The sequence below is a fragment of the Phlebotomus papatasi genome, chromosome 2, assembly GCF_024763615.1.
Source record: "Phlebotomus papatasi isolate M1 chromosome 2, Ppap_2.1, whole genome shotgun sequence".
NCBI classification, from domain to species: Eukaryota; Metazoa; Arthropoda; class Insecta; order Diptera; family Psychodidae; genus Phlebotomus; species Phlebotomus papatasi.
In genome coordinates, this window is record NC_077223.1 from 84,891,947 (window position 1) to 84,917,463 (window position 25,517).

The 25,517-nt window shown below is 32.5% G+C and overlaps 1 protein-coding gene across 14 annotated transcripts in view; it reads left to right on the plus strand.

Annotated features, from left to right (window-relative positions):
- Positions 1–25,517, plus strand: part of LOC129804805 (protein phosphatase 1 regulatory subunit 12A) — a 110,311-nt gene that overhangs the window by 40,917 nt on the left and 43,877 nt on the right. For all 14 annotated transcript variants that reach the window (XM_055852424.1, XM_055852425.1, XM_055852423.1 and 11 more), the window contains exons 3-6: positions 10,218–10,330; positions 16,048–16,590; positions 18,678–18,757; positions 21,917–22,051. In XM_055852424.1, the coding sequence (XP_055708399.1) occupies positions 10,218–10,330; positions 16,048–16,590; positions 18,678–18,757; positions 21,917–22,051 (871 nt within the window). The remainder of the gene's footprint in view (positions 1–10,217; positions 10,331–16,047; positions 16,591–18,677; positions 18,758–21,916; positions 22,052–25,517) is intronic.

Sequence of the window (25,517 nt, forward strand, 5' to 3'; positions counted from 1 at the left end):
AAAATACCAGTGTGAAAGAGCAAGTGAAAGAAAAGAGAGGCAGATGAGAGTTGAGCCTCAAATTACCATTCTCTCCTCTATTGCTATTATTATTCCCTCAATGCTTGAGAACATTTGCACATTGGGTGCAGAAAAAATCAGCAACAAGCCCTGGTAAACTCACAAAAGTTGTGATTCTGTATGGAGCCTAGAATGGACCTGCTTAAACAATCACAGGGGAAAAACTAAAAAGGGTTACAAAGAGAGCACGGCATTGGAAAGGTTTTGGGTTTGACGGGTTGAAATGTCAACTCTTTGTGGCAAATTGTGAAACTAATATGTCATAACTGATCCTTAAGACTAAGCACTTAATAAAGGCCTTTGTAAAAGTCCTTAAGTAAGTGGTTACTTTAGGTACTTCCACTAAGTACTTAATTAAGGATGTTCAGCTAAGGACTTAAGTAGTTACCTTAATGCCAAACTCTCAAAAAAGATCTTTTGATGATCAATACGTTGCTCTAAACATTGTTAAATAGCATAAATACTCTAAGGTAGCTTGATGTGACGCTTGATGAGCTCCTGACATCTCTCTGCAGAAATTCTACTCGTTTCTTGAATAAGAAAATTCTTAAGATGATAGGCTGAAACAGAATATTGAAAATCTGGTAAAGTTAAACTCCCGGAACACGAGTAAATGAGGCTAATAGGAACTTATAAATTTATTAGATATCTTTAAAAGAGAAGTTTCAAAAGAATATTAGTTGAGCAAGTTGATAGCAAGTTGAGGGTACGACAAAGAAAAAGATTCGACAGAATTGAAGACAGTTGTGGGCAAATAAATCAGTGATTTAAAGTTTTTGGCAATAACCAAGCGAGTACCAAATGCTAACGGATTTCAATTCTGATGAAAACACATGTATTTTTAGCTGAATTCTGCTAACTTTAAAACGACATCCCCGAGTCAGTGCCATTCCCATTGGTTAGCACTTTTTGATCGAGAAATGCTGACCGGTGAGCATATTTTTACTGATTAACTCAGCAAAAATATGCTGAAAACGCTGCTGTTTTCAGCTAACCGTGGCCCCTGGGAAATGGAGGAATTTCAAAATAAATTTGCCAAATCAAAATTGACTTCGTAAATTTCATTACATTTTTCTTTTAATAGATTTATCACTAAATAACTAAAAATTAAAACACACATTTAGTTACATTTAGAGGTTATGTTTTTCTGACACGTCATATTGATCCATCTCTATCTATCCAGTGGATGACATGTATCCATCGCATTTTCTATTCCAATTTCCACTTTTTGCCATCAGATGTCACTACTTTTGCCCAAAAATCCTTAATTAAGCACTTAATAAGCAGTTTTTAAGGACTTATTTTATGCACTTGAATAAAGTTTTTGTTTAAGAGTATGGGCAGTGCCTTTTATTATAGCATTGAGCTAGTAATAGCTTGCCTTCAAATAAAAAAAAATTGTATACCTTTTACAAGATTGTGTGTAATACAGAGAGAATTGTGATAGGGTAAAGTGGTACAAGTTGGATCATGGTACAAGTTGGACAGGGCTATTTTTCTTGACAAATTTAGTACTTCATTTTTATTTGTATATTTGCAATGCTTTAGTTTTATAATTTGGTTTCTTGTGCTTATAAAAAAATTTAGTACTGTTATTTATCAAGGAAAAATCCCTGTCCAATTTGTACCGGCGAATTATCCAACTTGTAACACTATGTCCAACTTATATCACTTTACCACAGATCCAGTTTAAAAAAAAATCTTGTTGAAAATGAAAAGATTTTACAAGAACCCTTATGGGGACAGTTGTAGAAAAACGCCTTACTACTTTTCTATGCAGGGTAACAAGATCTTACAAGATTTTTACAAGCAATTTTTATCAGGGTGAAATTATGATATTTTCAGGAATTTAACATGGTAATAGTTCTTTTGAGTAGTTAATTCCAAAAATTTACCATAAAGTGTTGTAACCTTTACTGAACTTAAGGTATCCACTGTATTCGAAAAACGAGAAAAGGAAAGGAAAATTTAGATTTGATACTGCTATCTTATGGTTTTTAACCAACATTATCTTTTGGTGAAAACCTCAATAAGATATCTCAGACTGTTCTTTCTCCTTAAGCGATTGTAATACATCCGGACGTTCAATTGGCTAATCATTTACATACATCAATCAGTTACTATAATACAAATTTCATTAAGCAAGATTAAATAGCATCTAAGATCACAGAAGCTGTGAATGTTTAGAAGTAATACCAGATAAAACTATGACGTTTTCTTGGGAGGAGAGAATATTGTCTCATTGACGAGAAAAGTCGTCAAAGTGTTGTGTCCTCTTGTTCTTGTTTTATTTATTTTTTTCTTTATAGCAGTTTTGTAAATAAACGCAAAGATTGAGCTGTAAAATTTTACGATGCATTTTTCGTGTGTCATTGACCGAATTGTAATAATTGTAAATTTTTCTCTCGTTCGCCCATGATGTTATTCAATCCTGTTGAGAAGAAGATGTGCAAAAATTTAAGTATCTCACTAAATTTGTCCAATTTGGTAAGAGTTATCTCGATTTTTATGGTTTTATTGACAGCATAATTGTAATTTTCTGTTTTAAATTCCTTGATAATTAAGTGAACAATTATATCACATGTAATTTTGAGTATTATGATTAATGTGTTGGCTAGTGATGTTAAATTACCCAATTTTTATACTATTGGTTACGTAAATAAATTACACATATTTTTTACTTTTAAATATAATTAATTTGTGGTCAAATGTACGAGCTTTGATGAAGGACTAATAAATTACTGAGTTATAATGTATTTTTTCTAATACTTCTAAGATTTTAGAACATTAAGAATTGATTAGGATGACATTGGTGGCGCTAGTATCGTGATAGCAAAAGACCATAACCCTCAATATCAATATATGTAGGGTAAGTGTGCCAAATTTCGGCATAGTTGCATGCAAGCGCCAAAGTCTCAAGTTTGAAATGTAATATCTTTAATAGAAATTGATTTTTTTATTTCTCCTACTTAAGGAGTGTTGCTTAGAACCTTGTAGACAGTTTATCGTCTTTATTTACTCTAAAATAATTCTTAATACATTTTAAAATGAATAAAAATGTAGGCATAGCTTTGGTGCCCTATTTCGGCCACCTTCATTCTCATAGTTCCTTGACCTTCAGGAATTCTTACAATGCCTTTTTCACGTCATCTCGTTTGCCGAAGCTGCATTTTTTGTTATTCTTTTGCATTGTATAATCTCTAGACTATGTAAAAACTAAAAATTCATGGAAATTCGAGGAATAAAAAAGGTGGCCGAAATTGCAAGCTGGCCGGAATTTGGCACACTTACCCTACTGAACTTGGTAAAAGTTGACCGATTTTGCTAATGTTACCGTCTATAAATTTACAATTTCGTTTAAAATGGATAAGAATACTTTTGTATATCAAATAATATTATTAACATAGTTACTAATGCTCAATGTAACTACAATTTCGAGTGTTTAATGCTAGCTTTAACTAAAATTGCTGCTATTTCTCTTCATTGGTCTCTATTTCTTGCTATTTCACACACTTAAGTAAATTTTAATGGGATTTTAACAACATAAAATTCTCATGAAATAAAATTGCGAAAATGAGGAAGACAATGATGTGCAAAGCATCACAATGCATGTGAGAAATTTTAAAATGTGACAAATTGATGTTGAATTGTTGGTAAAATTGCAATTTGTGTCAATAAATATAAAATTAGTTTTTCGCGCGAGACGTGAAGAGAGACAATTTTGTTCTCAATTCACTCTCAACTTCAATGTCAGTCGTGTCCCAAAAAGTCTCAGGGAAGGACATGATGTGCAGAAGTTGTACAAGTGTCTCATATGAGACATCAATCGTGCGTGTGTGACGACTGATTTTGAATTTCAATGCATGTCTTTTCTATATTTGTTTTAAATATCTAAATAGGGGAGAACGGGGATGTTTGAGATACTTTTTGAAATTTGACTTTAGGACAGCACCACAAAAATTTAGCTAAGTAAGAATTATGCAGATTCTGGATTAATTACTTTATAAAAGATGCTAGTTTAGATCCGCAAAGTAAATTACTTTTACTTGCGATGTGACACCAGCAGCCCTTCGGCGGGGCAGAATTAGACAAAAATGGGGCAATATGAGCCATCAGTTTTGTTACTTTTTAATTTATCGGTTTCAGTGACCAACTGGATGTTGTTAAAAGTTTGTCAAAAGCTCTTTTTCTTACAAAATGTAAAAGAAAAGTTTTGTCAAATTTGTAAACAACATTCTTTTCATAAAATTGTATCAAGATCCATTTGTAAGCTTAACAAAAACTTTTTCTCAGAGTAGCAAACTCATCATTGCTCTCATACTGTACGGTTTCTTATCATAATGTGCCATTAGTGTTTGCGGTTTTTACTTTCCAATAGCCTGGACACCCAGAATTCTTTATTTAATAAAAAGGGATGGCAAAGACTCCCAGCTTTGCGGAATGCTCAAACTCGAGATAGAGCTCTCAGGGAATTAACTCTCCTCATGATTTTTGGGTGTATAACGGTTTATTACCGATTAAATTTATTCACAAAACAGAAAACAACTCTGAATTAGAAAATTGGTTAAGAAATATTCGTGTTGGAATGTTTTTGGCAAGAGTAGCATGCTTGCGCACAATTAAAAAGGGATACTTGAGAAAAATAAATCAATTAGGATTACTTGACCAATTCTTCACCGATTGAGTCCGATACAGTCGTATAAGAAATTTCAATACCTTTCCAAGAAATTCAAATCTGACCAAATCGGTTGGAAAATGAGCCCTTCAAGCCTTTTGGTTGAACTTTAACCTTCTATAATTCAAAATGGCGAATTTTAAGGTCATAGGTATGTCAGGACGAAAGGTTCGCCTAGGCTACCTTTAAAACATATCCGAAAATAAAAGGAATTGTAGGAGCCGTATTTAAAATAAACCAGAAAACCATGGTTTTGAAGGGGACCGTCCGAGATAATGTCCACTTATAGAGAGGGGGGGTCATCGAAGACCGGAAGTTGATATCTCTTCCTGTTTTTAAGTTCCAGAGCGGTGATACGTAATATAACCCAACTTTATTCAAATGTTAATAGGGAAAAATTGTGCAATAACTAATTGTCTCTGTTCCAAACATCCCCGCTATTCTCTACTTCTGAAACATATTTTCCACTCAAACAATAATTTTTGCTTCAAAGTTTTGAAAGTGAAAATTCTTTTGTAAATTATATACTAAAGTATTTTCACCTCTTCAAGTTGTGTTTTTTTTTAACTCTAAATAAACTATGTGATAGTTTGTAATGCGGGTTCACAGTTGATCGCTCTTGGAAGCTTTGCCAATAAAATAAGAGTCGCAGAAAAAAAGTCTCTTCTCTGCATAAGTTTCTTGAGCTTTTTTTTCTATCCTCACAGTGTATTAACAGATAGAAGCTCCTCTTGTATTGCCATAAAATCATAATTTATATGCCATTTGGCATTTGGTGGTTCCGCAAAAGTAAAATGGTAGCTCTCTATGTTTCCAGTGTTCCAACACTAATGCAAAAGATATAATTTAAAATTAGCACAAAACCATGAGGTTTCTCTCTATATTCTTGGGTTAGTTATCTTTATCCACTTCTTCAAGAGGAAATTCTCTCTAATTTGTGCATGCCTAATGGTTTTGAGAAAAAAAGGAAGAATAGCAATTTTCTTTGATAAAAAAAAGAAATATAGGAGAAAGACATTTGATGGGTGACACTTAAACTTGACTCTGGTCACCAATTTGCAAAAAAAGAAAAATGTTGAAAAAGGGAAGTCAATTTGCAATTTAAATGCTTTTTGATAGCTTTTGGTGGTTTTCTCAATAAATATATAATTTTTCTATAGAAGATGAATTAATAGCTTAAAATGCTATCGAAGATAAATCAGACTCAATGGATTATTTGGCAGTTACTCAAGCATAAGTCAGGCTTCAATGGGATTTAAAAGATCTTAGGGTCATGTTGGCTTTTTCAGCGTATAAAATAATGATGAGTTATTAGTTTTTATTTCCTTATTAAAAGTTTGAGATTTATGGTAGTTTAAATGCGATATAAAGTTTATTTTATAAGGAAGATATATTCTGCTGAGGCAACAAGTTAATTGTTTGGTTCTCTGTACAGGTTGATGTTATTGATGTTAGTTGATTTTTTGGAACTTGAAGCTAGCTCAAAAGTTATTTATCTCTTGTTTGACTCTTCATCTGTTTGTATAATCGTGTGTAAACCTAGAAAATAAAGTGTTAGGGGGTTAGGGTTAGGAAAATATCCTCCACAAGGAAGTTAAATACCATAGATGCGGATGACTGCCCACCTACTTATCGTCAGCTTTTCTTCTAGCACTTAAGGATAGTCTGCATCTGTGAAATATGCCATCTCCGATAGGTGAAAACCATTCTTTAGTGCTAAAATTAAAAAAAATGCCTATGGAAAGCACGGGGGCAAAGTCATCCACATCTACGGTACCTTGGTTTTTTACTTGATCAAAAATTGTCCTGTAAGGGTATCTAGGAAACCGTATTAAGCGGCTACTACTTGTTCATCTTCAGCTGTCAACAGCTTTTCGGCAAGACATGAGTTCATTGAAAATCATGTAAGTGCAGGTGACTTTGTGCCCTGTGGGTGACTTTGACACTCTCGTTCGTAAGCTTTTCTTTACTTCTAGAACTTAAGGATGGTCTTTAGCGATCCAATCCTTCATGTCTGATCGGTTACAACCGTTCTTAAATCTTAGAATTAAAGAAAATCTTACGAACAGGAGGAGATCAAAGTCGCCCGCACTTACGATGTACAAAGCCATCGTTAGACCGTTATATGCATGGGCATGACGTTTCCTATGTTTCTCATATGTTTCTAGCGAGCCGAAAAATATTTTGAGTTTATTAGCTATTTTCTGACATTGTAGAATAAATTAGGAAATAATACAAATACAAAATAAAAGCCAATTTAATATAGAATAGGCAACCGAAAACTCCAAATTGGCAACCTACGTAGTTTTGAAGATATTTCGTGAAATGTGTACGAAAACAGGAAAAAATTTACACTAAAACTGGTCGCATTTTTCAGAGCTAATATATGAGCTGGTTATATGTATCTTATGAAGTTGTAATATGTTTATTGGCCAAGGGCCAGACGTAAAAATTCGGTGCGGTTTTGTAACTGTTCCAAAGAATGACATGTTTCGCGAATAGACCCTAAGGATAGCGCTAACCGTTGCCCTGGATGCCATTTTAAGCTTGCCGTCACTATCGCTTTTCATAAAGTTGGAATCGAACATGGCAGTTTTTAGGTTATGCGGACTTCAGACTTATGGCTTAGCCATATGGCTTAACCTCTTCAATTTCTTATCAATCAAGATTTTTTGAAAAATTTTCACTTAAAATTGGACAATATGTGAGATCCATTAAATCATGAAAAATCAATGAAATTGGTTGTAATTTCGAATTTTGAGATCACCGGGAACTGGGCAAAGCCTTAGGTCTGAAACCGGGCATTACGCTCTGCTAGAATGCTCTTTTTATTCTTTTGCCATACATTTAGACCTTCTAATGAGGGATGACTTGCACACTATTGAGGGAAAGTTACCCAAGCAATACTTTATACGAAGTCTGTTTCGGTTTAACGCTCGAATTAGATCATTGACTGAGTTCTATGCGTGCGATCGCTCTATTCCACTGACGGTTCTAGGATCGAAGGATTCTCAGGTGCGGGTTTCAATTGTTCGGAGCTTCATATTAGCGGATTAACGCTCCTCGCTCCTCGGCCAATACACGACTGCGTTTCAGGTTGAGGTCGCCGCAATCGTGCTTGTTGGTCGGAATCTACTGGAATCTGGCCTTAAGGGTAGGAAAGTTCAAATATTTTCAGATAGAGCTGAGATTCTATTTATAACAGGTTATAAGTCGTGTACTGATGTCGTAAGTGAGTGCAAGAAAATGTCAGTACAGGCCTCCTAGGAGGGTACCTAGTCACAGAGGTATAATGGGAAATGAAGAAGCTGACCATCTTCACTGGTTCTGAACCTTCTGTAGGCATTTCCTTGCAAATGAGGCCCGGCACTCAGGATTGTCTTATGTCCAATCCAAACAGTTCATGGTCAACTTTGATAAGAAAAGGAATAAGCTGTAATGAACCGGTCCATAACCGATAACTAATTTTTATCCGAATATATTACTCTTAAGGTATTTTGACTATTGTTTTGTATAATTTATAAATCGGTTTAAAACGGTTAAGAGCGGGTAAACGGAAAATGATGCGAAAGTACTTTTGAGGCATCGCACCAAAGTCACGAAAGAAATTGATTGATTTATTGAAAACTAAAAAGATGCACCAAGCTGCAAAAGTGGGTTACATAGTTATTTTTTAGCATTAATAATCTTAAAAATAAGGATGTTTGTACATTACAGGCTTAGTTTTTCTTATATCTCTTTATATACGGTAAAGTACCCTCTAGTCGGCCGGGTTCTCAACTCGGTCAGTTGACTTATTTAACCAATTTTTTAACGTTTTATAGTCAATTTCTATGAAATTTTCACTGATTTACGTTATATATAATATAATACACCTTCTAATGTTAAATCGGTAAGACCATATTATAACAAATCTAAGTAAATTGAATAAATAGTCGCACTGGCCGAGTCGAGAAACTGGCCGACTAGAGGGTACTTTACTTTAAATTTGTCATTTTGAGAAACCTAATTACTTTGTTTTCACATTCAATATTTTCTGATAGAATTTCAACTATGTTTTGACTTAAACCTATTTCTTGTCGCTGTATTAAATACTTTGTATATTGTGATAAAATATGATCTATCGTTATTAGTGCATTATATACGTCACATATTGGAGGATCCTCTCGGTTCACGAAAGAGAGCTTCACAAGGCTAGGGATTCAATTTAAGACCCCTCGTTAATGAATTTGGCTATGAAGGGCCATACTTTACGATTGAACAGAGCAGGATCGTAGGATTAACATTCTCTGTTAATAAATACAAGAAATTGATCTCATTAAGAGAAAACACTCACCTTAAATGAGCTTTAATTGTCCCCACTCATTTTCTCCACTAAAAACATATTTCTGTAAACATCTGGACAAAATTGACAAAATCCTAATGACAAAAATACGTAAATGTGCGAAAATAATGTGCCTTTTACGGTCAATAAAGGTGGCAATAAAAATAAATATATACAAACAACTAATGGGATGTTACAATAAACGATCTTAGTTTACGATATTAACGTGCTCTGTACAAGTTTTACTGGGGGCGTGGTCTAGTTTTTAGCGAGAAGAACTTTTATTGCACCACCTTAGATTGAGTTAGTGATGATGGGTTATAGTACAGCATTTATATATGCAAAGTAATTTAAAAAAAAAAAACTAATTAGTTTAATTGGTTATGTTTTGTAAGGGTCATGGTTTAATATTTTTATGCTTACATAGAAATATTTCTAACAGCTAATATACATAAATAAATATAAATATATAATTACAATCACTGAATTTTATTAAAAAATAAAAGGATAATGGATAAAAGTAATTGGTAATAAAAGTAATAAACGTCAATTGTCTAAATTATTGTAATTTTTCTTAAAGGGATGTTATATTTTATTTAATTGGTTAGTGGCGCCACTATCGGCAACCGGAGGAAAATCACATGTTCTAAAAAGTCTTATTGAGCATTGGACATTAAATTACTTAGCTGCTGGTATATAAGAGGCATTTGATTTTAGTTCTTATCAATTTTGCTATTTTCCTTCTAGCGTATAATTATAAATTGTAGTTTAAAACGCAAGAGAGAATCTTCTTGGCATCTCTGGGAAGGAAGGAGATAAATGCAATGGTGAATTCTCATGGAAATGCATCTGCATATTTCGTGTTTGCAATAAAGAGTGAAACACTAAATTACCTCAAAGTTTAGTTTTTCCATTTAATTTTCTAATTTGACTTGGAGCAAATCTAATTATGATTCAATTAAGATGATCTTATGTGGCCGCAATTATTCTTTTTCCTTCTACCATCCCACCGTTTCTCTTCGATAGTACTATTATTATTATTATTATTATTTTTTTGTATTTTGTCTTCTTGACTTTCAATGCACCTTTTCTTGGGCTTCTTGCGGTTTGGCATTAGTCTAATTAATTTTCTCCTTCTCTCCCTATTTTTCCGTATAGGCTTGCATCGATGACAATTTGGATATGGTGGAGTTTCTGGTGGAGCACGGAGCCGATGTCAATCGTGCCGACAATGAAGGCTGGACACCTCTTCATGCCACAGCTTCCTGCGGGTAAATCACATGGGAGATTTGTGTGAGAGAGTGTGGCATTTTCTTGTGCACTTCAACATGATCTCTTGTGACGATGTTGATGACACAAGAAAGAGCTTTTTTTTTTCTTTTTTTTTATAAAAAAAAAGAAGTGGCTTTGGGAAAGAAAGAAAGAAAAAAAAGAAGCCCAGAATCGACAGATTTAGGGCTCGAGAAATGTGGGAAGAGAGGCACAGCAAAAAGAAGCGCGCGAGGAAGAAATAAAAGGCAATGGAAAATAATTAAATTATGAAACATATAAAGAGATTTTTAGAAAATAGGGTCACTGTGAGTTCAAGTAACGCAGATTTATTTATAGCACATGATCCGTTATAATTAGATTTTTCGATGCGAAGTCTCGTTGTCGAATGTTTAAAAATTGAAAATGTGTGTTTCGTCTCTCTCCGTATAACTTTCTCTCTCTCGCGTGATCGCGAATTTTATGCTTCTCTGCGAAGCAAAAAAAAATCACTCTTTTTGGCACTCTTTCATTGCCAAAAAACCAAAAAAAAAAAAAAAGAATTCTGTACTCGTTCAATTTGAAGGAGTGAGTGAGAAAAATTGCGAGTGTCTTTTGATATTTTTCAAAAGTGATGATTTTTCTTCATCTTCCTGTCAGAGTTTTTTTTTTTAAACAAAAAATTTCAGATTTTTTTTCTGACATCGTCACGAGATTTGGTAATTTATAGAAGGGGCATCCTTTTGCAATTGCGCGAAATCTTTCGAGCAATACCAGTATAATTATTTTTAAATTAAAAATTGAATCACATTGGTTTTTAATGGAAACAAAGCTATAATTTCTCATATTGTTTGACAAGCTATCAAGAGCCATTTCTTGATTATTAAATTCTTTGACCGTGGAAGAGCATCAAGTGGGAGAACTTGGCATGATTTTACTAAGAAATTGCTGTGATAAAAGTTGGGAATGCGAGAAAATTTGCAAGAACTTGTAGTAGAAATGCACAGAGAATTTGATTTAATTATTCTATTAAAATTAATTAAATAATTTAGGTTTTTTTTGTTATATTAAAAAAAGGCTTTCATTAAATTATTTTTTTGTTCTTTATGCTGTTAGGCTTTGAACACACTCTTGCTTCGAACACTTTATATTTTTCCATATTGAATCCTCGAAATGTCCGAAATAGGTTATTTTGAAAAAAAAAAATATAGGTTATGTTAACTTTAACTTCAAAAATCAAATACATTGAACTCGATTCACTTATTTAGTAAAGAAGAGATTATATTCTTATAAAAGATATTGCTATGGAAGAATATTCTTTATTTAAACTTTTGATAAACAAGTTTTTCTCTCTTTCAGTTTCTAAGGCTGGCTATACACTAGACAAAATTTATTGCAATATTTCTTTTCAATATCCAATATTGACAAGGATTGCCTCCACATTGCAAAGATTTATTGACATAAATTTCCAATATTGAAGAAAATTGTGCAGTATGTAGGCAATTATTGAAATATTTTGTTTCAATATGGAACATTTTTTCAATATTTTATTTCAGTATTTGAAATGACTATACACTGGGCCAATAATGTCAATAAAAATTTTCAAAGTGGCATTGAAATATAATTTCAAATAAATTCTAAATATCAAATTGATTTGATATTTCCTTCAATATTTTTTAATGGTCAGGAATCTTCTTCGTTCAGAACATCACAGAATTGCTGGGATTTCCTTGTTCATGAATGAAAACACATCAAAGATTAAAATCCAAGTCAGAACGCATCTCTTTCTGTTTCCTCCAGAAAATCCCAGTTCCTTGGAATTTCGCTGTACATTTTGCTAAATTTTCCCAAGAACCCAGCTTGGTTAGCACTTTTCATCTGCTTCCTCCAGGAAATCACAGTTCCTCTGGAATTTTGTTGTACACTTGGTCGAATACACCCCCCAGAATACTCTAGTTGGTCAGAAGATTTCTCCTGATTCCTCCAGAAATCACAGATCTTCTGAGATTTTGTTTTGTATTTTATCAAGAACTCCCGAGATACCCAAGTTGACCAACATGAGTATTTCGGGCGTGCTTGACAAAAGATACAACGAAATCCCAGAATATCTGTAATTTTCTGGAGGAATCAGAAGAAATCTTTTGACCAACTTGGGTATTTTGGGTGTTCTTGACAAAATACAAAAGAAAATTTATGACTTCCTGGAGAAACCATGAGAAATTTTCTTACCAACTTGGGTATATTGGGTGTTCTTGACAAGATACAGAAGATAATCCAAGAAGTTCTGCGATTTCCTGGAGAAACCAGGGAAAATCTTCTAACCAACATGAGTATTCCGGGCGTACTTGACAAAAGATACAGCAAAATCCCAGAAGATCTGAGATTTTCTGGAGGAAGTAAGGGAGAAATCCTGACAAAGATGAGTTTCTGGGAAGAATTGAGCAGTATATACAACAGAATTCTCTGGTGCTGTCTACGATGACATTTTGAGATGTCTTCCTTGTTCATAAACATGCTAATTCCAAGAGTTCTTCGGTGTTTGAGAGGAACTGAATCTCTGATTCGAATGGTATTTTAGTGAGTTGTAATATTGAAGTTTTATTTCAATATCACTTTGAAAAGTTATTATTTCAATAATTTGCCTAGTTTGTAGACAGCTCAACATCTTGTCAAGAAATTCTGCAACAAAAAATATATTTTATTTTTTTAAGACTATACTTATTATAACCTCAAAATTTTCATATTATCCTGTCTGTTGGCCAAATAAAAGAATGACACCTATTTAAAGTAACTTACTTTTCAGAACATTGAAAATGAAGGCAAAAACTATGGAAGGGAAATTCATCAATTCAGCTACTTTGACGCCTAACCAACTGGCCCAGATATCCCAAAAAACAATTTGAAACATTGAGTTTAGATAGTCTTTAGAAGATCTAGATCTAGATCTAGAGGATCTAGATTCTTGATAGTCTCTAGAAATTTTTTTAGGGCAACGATTACCACTTGTCCTCGAAGGGTTGAGACCTCTACACATTACGAAATATATATATATATATATAATATATATATATAATTATATCAAAATGCTCCATTTTGATGAGACTTTCTCAAAATGTGTAAAAGTCAATTAGAAAATAATTACCGTCTTCTATTAAAAAAAAATAAATAAAAATAAAACTAAAACTTAAAGTAAATCGAGAGCACTAACTAAGATTTAGCTCATTTTAAGAACATTTTCACCTAAAAAAGCACCTTTAGGGTAAAGTGGGCCAATTTCGAATCATGTCTAATTTGGAATTTTGAGATTCCCAAACAGTTCTAGGTGGCAAAAGGAAAAGAAAAATAACAAGAACGTACTCTCGAATGTAAAGTCTTGTACTCCTTTGTGGATTCCTTTTTCTCCTTCACCATCTGAAACAGTGAGAACATCTCAAAATTCCAAAATAGACATAATTTCGAATTACCCCATCTTACCCTACTGCTTTTTGAAAATATCTCTTGTTGAATTTTATGAATTTTCCAAACAACTCAAAATCCCTTGAGTTAGATTTTTCAGGACAATCTGTCCTTCCGGTGAGCCCCGGAATTTGTTGATCAAATCCTATGAATCAAACACACAATTTCACCAGAGCTTTCGACACTCATCGTGTCTTCCTGAGTGGTTCTTGGTTGGTCTTTTCTTTAGAATTTTTATCACTAATCCCTCTGCTTTCTTATGCATCAGTTTTGAATTTGGTTAGGAGATAATTTTCTTCTTTTTTACTATTTTTTCTATTTCTAATTTTCTTTTTCTTCTTTTTTACTAATTTTTTCTTTTTCTAATTTTCTTTTTCTTTGTAAAAACGAAAGAAGAAAATTAGCTTCTAACCCAGTTCAAAACTGATGGATAAGAAAGTAGAGGAATTAGTGACAAAAATCTTAAAGAAGAGACCAACCAAGAACCACTGAGGAAGACACGATAAGTGTAGAAAGCTCTGGTAAAATTGTGTGTTTGATTCATAGAATTTGATCAACAAATTCCGGCACTCACCGGAAGGACAGATTGTCCTGAAAAACCTAACTCATGGGATTTTGAGTTGTTTGGAAAGCTCATAAAATTCAGCAAGAGATCTTTTTAAAAAGGCAGTAGGGTAAGATGGGGTAATCTCGGAATCATGTCTGCTTAAATTAAATTGCCTGCTTAACGAATACATTTGAATATTTCTTTATTTTTGATTTGTTGATCGTAATAAACAGGACGCAGCTCATTTTGTAAAAAAAATTACCTTTTGAATATTTCCCAAACGATTTGGTCGAGATACTTTACAGTATTTTTCTTCTAAAAATAATTAAATTGACATTAAATAAAATTTGCATTAAGGGGCGTGGTCTAAAATCCTTTTTTTTTGCAGAGCTTACTTAAGACACCTAAACTACTTCTCTCTAAATTATTAAAGTATTTAAAATGTCGTAGAATTTGATTTTGAAATGTCTTTTGTTGATTCAAAAATAAATATTTCATACAAGAAAATGATTGAAATGAAAAATTGGAAAAGTCTATTAACACTTCTCACATTTACATATAGTCAAGTGTGCTAATCCGGGCGCTTCGCTATGTGGATCGTTGTGACTAATCCACTTAAAATAATATTTTTATTTTCATTTCCGTAATATAGTCACTACAGTAACATAATATAACTACTCAAGTTTGAGAAAAAGCAAAAATAATATTTTTATCCATTAAATAAGTGAGTGAATTCTACTTATTTCAATCTTGTACCAGTTGGGTTCTTCACTAAACATTTTCTAGCAGTGATATTTCCGCTAATGACAGATCTTTGATTGAAAACATTTATCGTTTTTTTCCTTGTGGAAAAAGTATTTTAAATCCAAAGGTTTAATTAAAAGTGAATTAGCGAAAAGGCGACCCAGTTAGTTCATGCTGACTTATTTCAGTATTATCATTATTTTATAAATTTTCTTTAATATTTTTGATAATTTTTTTTATATTATATTTCTGAATGAAACAGTGAATAATTCTATGGATTTAGAAGAAGTAAAAAAGAATTTCATCAGTCTAAAAACAAGCGTATAAGTAGCACTCTTCGGAAAACGATCCACTTACCACACCTTACTATATCTTGTTGTTGTTATGAATGCAAATGATTAATAAAAAATTGCAAAATTATTAAACAATTAATATGAGTAAGAATTCGATATCAAAATTTGAATTTTCATGTTTTCAAGCAAAAATCTATCTGGAATTTTCCAAATATTCATTTTCTATTGAATAAACTTCCCGAATTCAATAAATAATATTCCATTTGACCTTTATAAAACACAACATAAATTAATTTTACTACTTCTTGTTTATCTAAAAATTTTAATTGCTCTCACTTTTTGATAAAGTGTACACAATAAATCTGAGATTTCCTTAGTAATAATCTCCGATAAAATAAATATACTATACCTCCTCTATAAATTTCCACAGAAAATCTCGAGGCTTTTCTGCATTTTAATTGATGATACAAAGAATTTTTCACATGAAGAAAATTCTCATCTGGCAAATAACTCACAATATAATGTCCTAGAATGAGATTAACCAGGACATTTATCTCAATTTCTTTATCATTGCGAATGCGAAATAACCGTGTGAGAGACAAATTGTACAAAGACAGACCTTAACACTGTCAGGTTTTTTTTAAAGGATTTTTTAAGGGGAGATTGGGTTGTTTTCTAACAAACTGCCCCATTGTTGCAGATTCGTCAGCATAGCGCGGTACTTAGTTGAGAGTGGAGCTGATTTGTCGTTGGTCAGTAGCGATGGGGAGCTTCCAATTGATCTCTCGACGTCCAATAGCATGGAAGATCTTCTGCAGAAGCATATTGACGAGCAGGCGATTGATTGTGAGGAAGCTCGTTCGCGGGAGGAGAAGATGATGCTGAAGGATGCTAAAATGTGGCTGAGGAGTGATGCTGCGGAGGTGGATCGACCACATCCGCGGACAGGAGCAACAGCACTCCATGTGGCCGCTGCTAAGGGTTACACCAGGGTCCTGAGTCTTTTGCTTGCGGGACGAGCTAATGTGGATAAACAGGACAACGATGGATGGACACCACTTCATGCTGCGGCTCACTGGGGCCAGAAGGAGGCTGCTCAGATGCTCATCACATCACTGGCTGACATTGACACGAAGAATTTTGCCGGACAGACAGCGATTGATGTGGCTGATGTGACGCTGGCGCGGTATCTGGATGAGATTCGGAAGAAGAAGAACAAGAGGCGGCCTGGCAGTCAAACAAGGTAATTCATATTTTTTATTTATTTAAATAATCACAAAAAATTAATACATTTTTTTTATCATTATTCTTATTTTTTTCTCGAAATGAAGGTTGAAATATTCTTAAAATTTTAATATCCAATTTGCAATTAAAATGAAAAAATGATTGCTAGTTTTGCCAGCGCCACATGGCGGTTAAAAATTGCCACTAGAGGCGCTGTCAACTGTTTAGAATATTTGCTGAGTATTCTACACTGAGACAAATCCGAAAAAGTTAAAATAACATTCCGGAAATGTTAATTTTACCCTGCAGTATTGATCCAAAATCGGTATAAATATTACGGGAGACTGGGACAAAAAGTCACAAAACGAATATTTTATTTTTTTTACAAGCTACTCGAGCGCTTCAAAAATTTCTAATTATTGCAGTTTTATAGGAAATTTACCGCTCTACAACTTTGTGAAAGTAATTTTGCTCTGTTTTGTAAGGAAATACGTTTATCGAGCCAATTTCTAAAAAAAAATTTTGTGACTATTCTCAAAAATGCTGGGGCAAATAGTACCAGACATTGGGTATTATCATATTTAGATTCGCTTCATTACGGGCTTCCGTAAATTTGAAAAAATACCTAGAGGACATATTTTCATAGAAAATTTATTCATCTACACCTTTGTAAAACACCGTTTTCTCTGCGAGAAAAGTGAGAAAACGAGAAAAGCGCTTTTCAAGCTATTTAGAAAAAAAAACACACATACAAAAGACTGCAAATCGTTTGACCAATGCAAACAACAAGCGGCGAGACATGATAATGACGTTTCTTTTCGCCGTGAAACATCAGAAATTGCTTCGCTTTTTTGTTATTTTTTGCTCTATACCTTTTGTTACTTTTTACCCCAAGTGGTCATTTTTAATAAAAGGATTTCTGGAGAAAAGAACTTTTGTGAAATTCTAAAATAGATAGCGGATTCCTATTCAAAAAATCCAAATTATTTAGAAAATATTCACCAATGAATCAATTTTGGAAAATAAGTAGGTAATAATTGTTATCTTCTGCAAGGAAAATATTTCAAAAATATAGCTAAAAATTTCGATATTTTTATTTTCTAAATTCCTTGTTCGAATTCAAAGAAACTTACGACATTGAAGAAGGTCTATAGAGGCTATCTATAGAAAAAAAATTTGAGTCGCTATCTTTTTTATCTCGGAAGATATTGAATTTTGAATTTTTTGATTTGTGACTTTTTGCCCCAGTCTCCCCTACCCTTTTTATGTGTATTAGGGGTTAAAGTTACCCCTTTTCATGTTAATTTTACCCTTAAAAAGGTGTAAAATTAACACACAAAAAAGTTGATATATTTTTACACCTAAAAAGTGTTTCTGACGAAACACAGTAAACGACAGTAAAACTACTGCCCAGGAGGGGAATTCTGTAACGTTCTGGCAATGCCATATGACAAATTGGGCTCGAATCTTTGGGGCGAAGAAAGCTAAACGCGTCGAGAACATCGAAGACTTCAAAAAAAAAAAAAAAAAAAAAAAATGGAATGAAACAACCAAGAATCGCGGTGATGATCTTTTACAAACTTTGATGGGAGGACTCAAGAAGAAGATTTCGCCAATCAAACACTTTCGTCGCGGTTTCACTTACACTGTTTGTCTCCAATTAGAAACTTTCCCTTGTCTCCATTTGGAGCATTTTACGCTCGCGTATTTTTCTTGTATTTAAGAAGTTTTCAAATTATATTAAAAGAATTTTCACTAAACAGTAATATTCTAGAAGAGTCAAGGAGCAAATTTATGTAATTCTCTTTAGAAAAAATATGAACTTAATGTATTGAATCTTCCGTCAAAGTTAAAGCGTCTGGAAATGGTTTTGAATTAGGACATTTACTCTATGTAGCCTACATTTTTAAAGCATTATTCTTGGGAACAATATTATCGTGGACATGCTTTATTCGCTGATCGTTTTAGTATTTTTTTTTCACTTTTTCAAAAATGACGCCGCGAAAATTGTTCGCAACAATTTCTTGAAAGTTTATTTAATATCATCTCCAAAGTTTTAATTTTTCATCTTTTTATTAAAATATAATTTTTCTTTACTTTTTGCAGAATCCAAGACAATATGGATTCAAATAATGAAACTCCTCCCAAGGTGATTCGTGTGGAAGTGAAGCCAGAATTGAAAGATGGTAAGAATTTTACTAATTTCTTTCTCTATTTCTCGTTTTGTTTTTCTCTTGGATAAATTTTTGCGAAAAGGTGCTAATTGTAGTAAGAAACAAATTAAAAAAAAAAGAAGATGAAGAGAGTAGAAGTGATAGATTTATACTAAGTGGATTCCATAAATGAAAACTAACCAAATGATATTTAATTAATGCTGCCCCAACGGCAAAATGAAGCTCGATTTACTTTTTTGCACCGAATCGCCGAGTGTGATGATCCAAGCGATTCGGACTACACTGAATCAACCGAAAGTACTGCCTCAAGTCTCTCAGAGTCAATAGGTAAAGAAGAAGTTTTGTTTTTTGGAAAAAAAAATGAAGAAAAAAAAGCATCGCACACGTGGAATGCGGATAATTTTCAGTGGAAGAATTTTAATTTCTGTTTATTGGGGATATTTTTGTTTTTTTCGGGTGGATTTGGAGGCACAGTTTTGTGGTAGCTGGAGCAGCAAGTGGACAAAATTGGCGCAATATTATGCACATTTCAATGAATATTTTAATTTGAATTAAGTGGTGATAGATTTTTTTATTTATTCATGAGGTTATCTCGAAAGTTCGTGAGGTTTTATAATGACAATATACAATGATATTTTTATACTGATTTTTTGCTGATGCAAAATTCGATCCTAACCTCGAAAATAGCATCAATAATAGCCAAAATCCTTCATATTTTGGGGTTAGGACACACTTGTGCAGTATTATTAAGAGCTTTTAAATCATTTTTTGGTCATGGATAAATTATTAATTAAAAATTCCTTTAGGCTGTTTGTAGGAGATTCTGCTATATTAAAAAATTAGATATCTTTATGGGAGAAATTTTAGGTTATGCTAAGCCTAACCTGAAAAATTAAAAACGCATTTTCTGCGACAGAATCTCTGGAACTCCCTGTCGTGTATAGGTTTTTTTGAGTGATATTTTGACAGTGACTAAAATAAAAAAAACACATTTCAATTTGAAAAGTATCAATTCTAACCTCAAAAGTATAACAGATTCTAGGCCTAGCCTCAAAACTTGAATTTAAAAATATTCTATTATGAGATGGTTTTTTTTCTTTAAGGTTAGATATATAACCTTAAACTCTACATAACCTGATTATTAAATGAGAATAGCAGGGCCAGACGCAGTTTTTTCTCCGGCTGATAATAACTGATCATTCTGGCTGACCATGTATTATTTAATAATCAACTAGAACCAAGACTAGAACTTACAAGTTGCAAATTTTTGATATGGAAAACACATTCATTTTGATTTTATTTATAAATAAATTAATTATTATTTACCGATTAAACAAAATCCCGACCATGAAGTGTAGTGGTCCTATTCCATGAAGATTTTGTTTTAGTACATGGCTGTTCTCAAGTGCTTCTGCATAATCGTTTTTTTCCATTGGTTCCTGTCTCGACTGTTCTAATTTAGAACACGACGAGGACTCGAAAAAAAAAAAACAGTCGAGACAGGAACCAACATAATGAAAAGTCGATAATGCAAAAGCATTTGAGAACAGCCATGTACTAAAGAAACTGTTCAGGAGAAAGATTTTCCTTTTTCATTTTTCACAGAAATAGCACCATAATCTTTCCGTACAGAAGTAGATATTGAAAAATTCGAAAATCTATTTGAAGATCCAAAAAAGAAACTTTCTTACTTCTTAATACTTTCGCAAGGTGGCGGAAGTTGCATCCTGTTCGAATTTCGAAGTGCTCAAGTGTCAAAATATGACGGTCTTCGCATTGTTGCAAGGAAAAAAACTGAACAACGACGTTTACTGTTCTCGCCCCATTATTTAATCACTCCATAATCACTGAGTAACTATTTTGCCAGCTTTTTAGTGTGATATTTGATAAATTTTCCCCATATTGTTCGAAAATTTAGTATTAAAATTCGAAATTGAATTTGCATTCTTCGAACTTCAACGACTTTTTGTGCAAATAGAGTTCCATTTACCTTTCATCCAAGACACTATTGGAGAATCAAAATCTACTTGTGAATAGGCTCATTCGATCTTTCTTTTCGTAACTATAGATGGTACTGGAATTATAGTAATATTCCTATGAAAAATTAAAAGTGGAAAACTCTATTGAACATCTTTTTTAGCACATGACTGTTCTTATATCCTTCTGCGTTATCGATCTTTGTATTGGTTTCTGTTACGACTAATAGTTTTCATCGTGTAACAAAATTACCAAACAGTCGTGACAGGAACCAACAAAAAGTCGATAATGCAGAAACACATGATAAGAATCATGTACTAAAAAGTGTGTAGGAGAAGGATATCCCTCTTTTATTTTTCATTTAAATAGCACTATTATTCATTTTACTATATCAACAAAGATGTAATAATTTATTTGCTTATGAACTTTTGAGGTAACCTCTTGTGCAATTTCCCACCTTGTATATTTTCAAAGATAAATCCCTGCAGTCATTTTCAGGCACTCTGTTGGACACCATCAACAGAGTGAAAATGAATTTTGCTTTCAGTGACGGAGATTTGCGATAAGATTTGCATAAAGCATCTTGTGAGATTGACCAAGTTGATCTGTGTTGATGCAAAATGCCTTCTATCGCCCACCAAAGACTTCAATTTCCGGTCTTTGGCAGACAAAGTGTCTTTTGTGTGGCACAGATTGAGTTGATTAGATTATCTTTTTGGCATGGATGGAGATTTGTGTATGCAAATTTCACAGCGAAGGAAATGGAATTTTTAGCCAAAATATCTCTATTAATCGAGTATAATTTATTCGATTGCAAAAGATGACTTATTGAGGAGATCATGAGATACTTAATAAATTCACACGATTGCAGAATTCATGGTGTTTTGAGATCAATAAATAAAATTGTTAATATTGGAAATTAATAATAAATGGTAAATTTCGCACAAGATATTTCATTCTGAAAATGACTGTACACTTGTTTTATATAAATAATAATTTTATATACATATTTTGTACAGATAGATGAAATATTGTGATATTTTTTCTTTATAGAATTAATTTTCCATTTATTCATTTATAAATAGTTGTCACGGTGTAAATTGAAGATGTGATAAATTTATGTGTTTCTCATTGGATGTCATTAATTATATTTTTTCTCTGTGTATTATTTTCTTCATGTGAATTGTACGATAGAAGAGAGACCGAAAGCTCCGAGTGAACAGATATCCAATCGTCCGGAAATAATTGAGGAGGATTCTAACACTTGGAGACGACCAGGAATTACAGCCACAAAGGCACGTGGACAGCCAGAAAGTCCACCGAAAAGTCGTGAGTATTTTGAAAATTTTCCCATTTAAACTTTGATCAGGATCTTCTTTGCCCAGGAAAATGTACCAAGTACTTAATTAAAAAAAATAGCAGAGACACTAAAAAATAGCCATAAAAAACATCGACAAGATTGGTAATGTTCATTGGTGTAACACAGTTCGCTATTTACTGCCACATAATTTTTTTTCCTTTTCATTATTTTCAAGTAAATTTCTTGTCCAGAAACCAGAAAAAGTGCACAAACACATTTAACCATCACAAGAAGAAAAATTAGCAGAGACGCAAATAAAAAGCCATAAAAGACATCGACAATTTTCTATGACTATTTTTTGAGATGATGTCTTTCTTTGAACTATTTTGCAGTAAATTTTGTATTCAGAAATAATAACAAGATCAAAGACAGATAGATGTTAATTAAAAAAAAAAAAAAACGAAAACGTTTAGCCAAGACATAAACAAAAAGCCATGAAAACTGCAACAGGCTTTTTAATTGATATTTTAGATTAAAAATTAGTTTTTGTGTTTTTAATCATTTTACAGTAAATTTCTTGTCCAGAAATATGGATAAGAGCAGAAAATAGATTTAACATAAAAAAAAACCGAACAACTTAGCCGAGACACAAACAAAAAGGTATAAAAAAGCTCTGCCAAGCTTTTTATGGCTATCTTATATTGAAAATTTGTTTTTTTTTACTCATTTAACAGTAAATCTCTTGTCCAGAAATATGGATAAGAGCAAAAACAGATTAATTTTTTTAAAGAAATCGTAGTGTAAAATAGTCGACAATCTTTGCCGTTTTTCACTACTGCAACTTTAATTACTCTTCCTTTGTTTCATTGAAAAGACTTTTTAAAATTATTTTATAAGGTTTCTTATTTCTAAATCAAGATAAGAGTACTAACAAATTTAATTGCCATAAGTACATATCAGTTAGCGAAGACACATGCCAATAGCCATAAAAAAATCATCAAGTTTTGTTAATGTTTACTGGAGCAATGTAATTCGTATTTTACTGTCGTATTAAAATATATTTTTCTGTTGAATTATTTTAAGGTAAATTCAGTTCCAAAGATGATATAATGCACACATGTTAGTAGAAAATGCTTAGTAGAGACACAAACAAGTGGTTATAAAAGTCATTGACGAATTACTGCTATTTTTGTTTCAGAAGATGTTCTTTACTTGAAATTATAAAAACTTTTTGTCAGGATATGAGGAAAAACAGAGTTGACCTTAGAAAAACAAGAAAAACGGCACAGACGCAAACCAATTCTAATGGAAAAAACATAGACAAGTTGGTCTCTATAACTGCTATAACTAGAATTTAAATCACTACTGATCTATTGTTCCATTAAAATTAAAGACTTCCTTAAAATGATTTCATAGTGTTGCTAGTTTCAAAATCAGGATAAATGTATAAACAAATTAATTGTCATAGTAGATAATGGTTAGCGAAGACACAAGCCAATGGGCATAAAAAAAAGCATCGACAAGTTTTGTCACTTTTTGCTGAAACAATATAATTCCTTTTAGGCGCATTAAATGATATTTTCCCTTGACTTATTTTAAAGTGAATTTCTTGTTCAGAAATGTATTTTAAAAAACCATAAAAATATTTATCCTACATAATTATAAAACGCTTAGTCGAGACACAATTAAACAGACATAAAAGTCATCGAAAAGCTTCCCCTGAAGTATGTTACAGTAAATTGTTGTCCAAGTTGTGAATAAGAGAAAAAACGAATTAAAGCGAAACAACAGAAACGAAAGGAATGATTAGCGGAGACACAGACTAATAATACCGAAAAATCGTTGACAAGTTTTGTAATTTTTCATTACTGCAATTTGAGTTATTATTCTGTTGTTCCATTCAATAAATCTTATAAATTGTTTAAAAGTATTTTGATCCGAATTCGGAATACGAGGACAAACAAATTTAACCACCATATTTAAATAACGGTTAGTGAAGACACAAGCCTATAGCCATTTCTTAAAACATCGACGAGTTTTTCGATGATTTTTTATTTTCATAATAACTGCACTCAGAAAAATAATCGAGTAAAACTTACTCGAATCGATGTTGAATTAACTCTTTTTCGTTGTGATTTTCGATTAACTATATTATAGAGTTAATTTTACTTCTATTTAGGTGTAATATTCGGAAGAGTTTTAACTTTTTTTTTTTTGATAAAATTAACATCACAAAAGAGTATAAATATCTCTTTCAAATCCCAAAATGAATATGTTTTGCAATTTTATATTTTTCTTTATTTTATCGCTTTCCTTATTAATATTTTCTTGACCTCAAGTTCCCTATGTTCCGAACGAAATATCACATATGATGCACACACAGCACGCACATGTCTTCATGAAACATTGTTAGGCATATTTCTAGTTGATATTCCATATGAACTTTGTCAAACGAAAATTTTCTTGACTGAAGTATATTCTTAAAACGAAAACCCTTAAGCATATACTTCAGTCGAGATGAAATTTTGCATGGAAAAAGAGTAATAATTACATCGATATCCGACGAATTAATTCAACTCGCACGAAAAGTTTTTTCATCTCTATTTACTAAAATTTACTTACAACGAAAAAGAGTAACAATTAGGGTAAGTGTACCAAATTCCGGCCAGCTTGCAATTCCGGCCACCTTTTTTATTCTTCTAATTTCCATGAATTTTTAGTTTTTGCATACTCTAGAGATTATGCAATACAAAAAATAACAAAAAATTCGCTTCGACGAACTCGATGATGTGAAAAAGATATTGGAAGAATTCTCGAAGGGCAAGGAACTATGAGAATGAAGGTGGCCGAAATTACCCACCAAAGCTATGTCTATATTTTTATTCATTTTAAAATGTATTGAGAGTGATTTTAGAGAAAATGAAGACGATAAACTGTCTATAATGTTCCCAGCAATACTCCTTCAAAAGAAGGAATAAAAAATTCAATTTGGGGTAAGTTTGCCAAATTTCGGCATAGTTACATGCAAGCGACAAAGTCTTAAGTTTGAAATGTAATATTTTTAATAAAAATTGAATATTTTTGTTACTCTTTTATAAGGAATGTTGCTTGGAACTTTGCAGACAATTTATCATCTTTATTTCCTCTAAAATCATTCTTAATACATTTTAAAATGAATAAAAATGTAGACATAGCATTGATGGCCTATTTCGGCCACCTTCATTCTCATAGTTCCTTGCCCTTCCAGAATTCTTTAAATATTTTATTCAGATCATCTTGCTTGTCGAAGCGACATTTTTTGTTATTTTTTTTTTTTTTTGCATTTGTACAATCTCAAGAGTATCCAAAAACTAAAAATTCATGGAAATTCGAGGAACAAAAAATATGGCCGAAATTGCAAGCTGGCCGGAATTTGGCACACTTACCCTATATTAAAAATAGTACATTTCAAATTTGAGACTTTGGCGCTTGCATGCAACTAGGTCGAAATTTGAT